Source organism: Oculina patagonica, unplaced genomic scaffold, assembly GCF_052425735.1.
Source record: "Oculina patagonica isolate OP01 unplaced genomic scaffold, crgOcupat unplaced1574, whole genome shotgun sequence".
Lineage (NCBI taxonomy): Eukaryota > Metazoa > Cnidaria > Anthozoa > Scleractinia > Oculinidae > Oculina > Oculina patagonica.
This window is the reverse complement of record NW_027557601.1, coordinates 1-3,983: the sequence shown is the minus strand read 5'-3', so window position 1 is coordinate 3,983 and position 3,983 is coordinate 1. Positions and strand designations below refer to the sequence as shown.

Here is a 3,983-nt window from a genome sequence, read left to right as displayed (position 1 = left end):
CCTTCTTTTATGCAATGTACGGCGTTATATTGTCCCTATTTTGATAATATTAATATCGCTAAATTCGTCATATTCCTTATAGAAAAAAGGAGATGTACAGTAAAGACAGAAGACGGAAGATGGTGTCATTTTCCATTTACCTATCGTGGTAAAGTTTACCACAAGTGTACCACTGTTCGCCATCATAAAGCTTGGTGTTCAACTGCAGAAAAATACAGACCGGGCAGATGGGGAGTCTGTGCAGGTAATATAAGAATTCAATATGTAATCGACAGGACTTAAAAAATCCAATGTTCAACTATTTATTTATCTATTTATTTTAACTATATATTTTTTTGTTTATCTCATTGTTTAGAGGAAGACAAAAGCCCAGAAGAGGAACGTAAGTCCTACTATTAACTGACTTATATTAAGCAGTAATTAAAAAACAATGAAAGATCGAAGCAAGCCAACTGCCTCCTGCCAGTTGGGATTTTTTTATTTTAAACTGGAACTTGTTCTTTGGCAAAAGAAACTGAAGCACAAGTATATTTGTTATTCCAACAGTATTGTTGAACCGTTTTTTTTTACTAACTTATTGTTACCTTTTCAGAAGCTTTGGACTGCACCGTTAAAACAACAAAAGGCGAATGGTGCCATTTTCCATTCACCTACAAAGGAGTGAAATATGAGGAATGCACAAGAAAGGATTACTTTGCACCATGGTGTGCTACAAATGATAAAAACAGATGGGGTGTCTGCGCAGGTAATAGCTCACATCTTCACAATCGTCATTTGGACGTGTTACGAGTAGCTCGGGAAGTTAAGCTATAGCAAACTAGGATGACTTTTGATGTAGAGGTTCATGTTCTCCTAAATCGAACAATATCCCATCCTGGGTAGTAAAGCAGGTCAAGTCGCAGGTTTGTCGGTGGCGTTTAAGAACCAGATTACACAGAGAAAGAGGTTATGTACTGTCTTAGGCTGCAAAGAGATCATGGGAAAAAGCTCCTTCAACGTACAGTATTAGAGCCCAAATGTAATCATTTCATTGCTGAAGCATTTTTTTTTCTCTTCTAGGAAAAGAACAGGAGAAAGAAGAGCAAGGTAGGTTTTAACAGGTTTAAAAATATAACATTAATATAGTATCGATTCCACCAAGGTAAATATAGCATGCATCACATGATCAATTTCTCATCCCGTCAAAGGCAGGATACTCAAAAATAATCTCCTAGAATATCAGATAAAGGAAATTCGATTTGTACTTCTTCAGAGCCATCTCCCAGTCTTATTCTCTTTATGAATGTAATGCAGTAGCTGATATCCTACTTGTAGTTTATGTTACACCAGTAAATGCTTGTTTATATTCACCTCTCCTTTTGACGATCAAATGCCTTGATAAGCAGACTGAAAACTCCACCTTCAAGTAATTGGCTTGGGTATTCTTCATCTTGCCCATGCAAGTCAGCAGTACTTATAATGCACCCGAACCTTTCAAAGTCCTGCTAGGTTACTTTGCTTGAAAAATAGAAAGAAACATTAATTTGTAATGGTGATAATGCGTTTTCTCCTCAGGACTAGTAGGACTGGATTGGAACAAGTTGAAGGAGACGCTGAATCCTGAATTTGACTGGGATGCCGCTGTGCAAGCGGCTCTGAAGACTGGAGATTCTTTGGAAGATGTATGTCTTTTTTTGTTGTTGTTGTTAATTTGGTAGCTAATAAAGAGAAGCACTATACCTTAAACTTGTAGCCGGGTTGGCTGCATTAAAAAGGACTTCGAGTGAAACATATTTATTCCTCCTGATATCATAAGCTTAAAAAAAAATACAAATAGACTGCAGCACATGTTACTTATAATTTTCAGGCAATAAACCAAGATCGTATCTACGCTCTGCGTTACGAGTTGTGTGATGACATGGACAGATCACCAGACCTTACCGACAGAGATCCTGGAAGGACCATGTGGAACTTTCTCTCTCCCATTGCGCTCTTTGCATCTACGAAGGTTGGTGAATATAACATACTCGTGCCCCTTGCCATACAGATGGACTACACGCCAGGTTGGTAAAAACTAATCAATATGTATATATACCGACGTATGTTAATGCCACTGAACATCTTCTTGATATACTCGTGCCAAGAAAATAAGTTTAATCTCGTCAGGTTTTCAAATATACAACCGTTTACTCAGACGTACTTGAATCCGCCTTACTGAGGATTGCTTAACTGTACTGATTTTTTTTCTTTTGGCGGACTTTTCCTAAAAGCAGGGTTTAAATTTAGTTGTGTTCTTCAATGGCTGATGTAGAAGTACTCATAGGCGCGTGGAGGTTGCGAATGGGTGTGGTGCAAGTGAAAAGAGGGAATGGGGGGGGGGGGGGAGGGGGAGAAGCTAAGTGCCGCATTGTTCCAATAAAATCAAAAGCTTTTGGATCTCTTGATTTTCTACTTTTCAACAAGTTAAAAAAGAGTGGCCCAGCCCCAGGTCCGCCACAGTTACTGTAATGTGAGCCAGCAGTGCGTTTTTTCATTTGAGAGGATTGCCTCATGTCCATTTTTTCCCGTGGCACTTTGTTGTCTCATTGCTTGTATTATTTTGTATTGATTTTAAACCCGCGCGGTTTTTTATCCTGACCGATAACTCTGTTTCACCAGATTCTGTGGTTTACACTCCAAGCGACGGAGACAACTGGTTGATTGCCAAACTCAATGTTCAAATCACGGATTTGGGATACTCACAAATTGTTGAGCACCTCGCTAAGGTATGATTTGTTCCTTACACTTATCATGACTGTAAACTATAAGGCAATTGCAAATTTATAGTCATGCATGTAATTTTCCCAAGTGACCACTGCTGCTTTAGCCGTTGCAGTGGCGTTCAGCTGCTTTGTGAATCTGTTTTCATCTTTTCAGGTCCATTATTTCATCGAGCCATTCTGTGTCTCCTTAAAACGGACCTTGCCTCCTGTACATCCGCTGAATCAAATACTGAAGTATCACTGCCGAGAGGTAATTGTCCCTAACAAATTTGGAACTCCTGCTCTAGTGAATGAAGCGCGGTTCATGGACCTTCTTTTTGCATATGGAAACGACGGTGCAATAAGACTCCTTCAAGATGCACATCCATTATCAACATGGGAAGTGACAGATTTCAGGCGCAACATCAAGGTACCGCTTGCCTCACAATATATAGCGAGCTATTAAATTTGGTAACTAGCAACCACCATAGAATGAAACTGCAGAAGAAATAAAGTACCATTTTCATCAGAAATACTGCGTGGCTGACCTAGTTAAAGGGTTCATTGAGATCCAATTTTAACCTGAAGTTAATTGTGAAAACGTGAAAAATGAACGACAAAATTGTTATTATTTTAAAAGTATTTAAGTCGACAATACACAACTTAGTCCTTCCAACTTAGATTCACTAACTATGCCTATACTACAAACAAACTGCATGGAATAAAATAATATATACAAAAATGTGTCCACGGTGCTTGACTACAAAAAACTGAGACAATTTTTTTATATAGAACATGCAAATTTGTATTAAAACAAAGCGTTTTCTCTTGCAAACAGGACTCGCATTGACGTTGGCCTGCTTGTTTGTTTTCTATCTTCCTTAAAAGGCCTAGGGAGCGCATATACTTTATTTTCATCCACAAGTCCAAGATAAAGTGTACAACTCAAATGCAATCGTAGCGCATTACCTCGATCCTAAGAAACGATAACGTAAACTAAATGATGACAGGTAAAAAATGCCTATTCTAAATGACACTATCTATCTGTCTGTTTCCTTTTTTTTAATAACATGTCAAACTTTTCTTTTTCTTTGACTTTGCTAGAAACGCGGACTGGATGACAAAAAACTCCTGCCATACTTCCCTTACCGAGATGATGGTATAAAGATATTGGAAGTTATTGAACATATGGTGATGAACTATGTGAACTTGTAAGTGAAATAATAAAAAAACAACCTGTTTGCCTACCAAGTTCACTCATAT

General features: G+C 38.2%; 1 protein-coding gene across 1 annotated transcript; it reads left to right on the top strand.

Annotated features, from left to right (window-relative positions):
• Positions 1-82: 82 nt before the first annotated feature.
• LOC144639973 (polyunsaturated fatty acid 5-lipoxygenase-like) lies at positions 83-3,935 on the top strand (the record flags this gene model as incomplete). The annotated part of the gene is made up of 9 exons (XM_078499231.1): positions 83-244; positions 356-382; positions 593-745; positions 1,060-1,086; positions 1,555-1,661; positions 1,847-2,042; positions 2,638-2,744; positions 2,896-3,150; positions 3,825-3,935. Coding segments are annotated over 9 exons (1,145 nt in total), but the record flags the coding sequence as incomplete, so codon positions are not given.
• Positions 3,936-3,983: the final 48 nt, after the last annotated feature.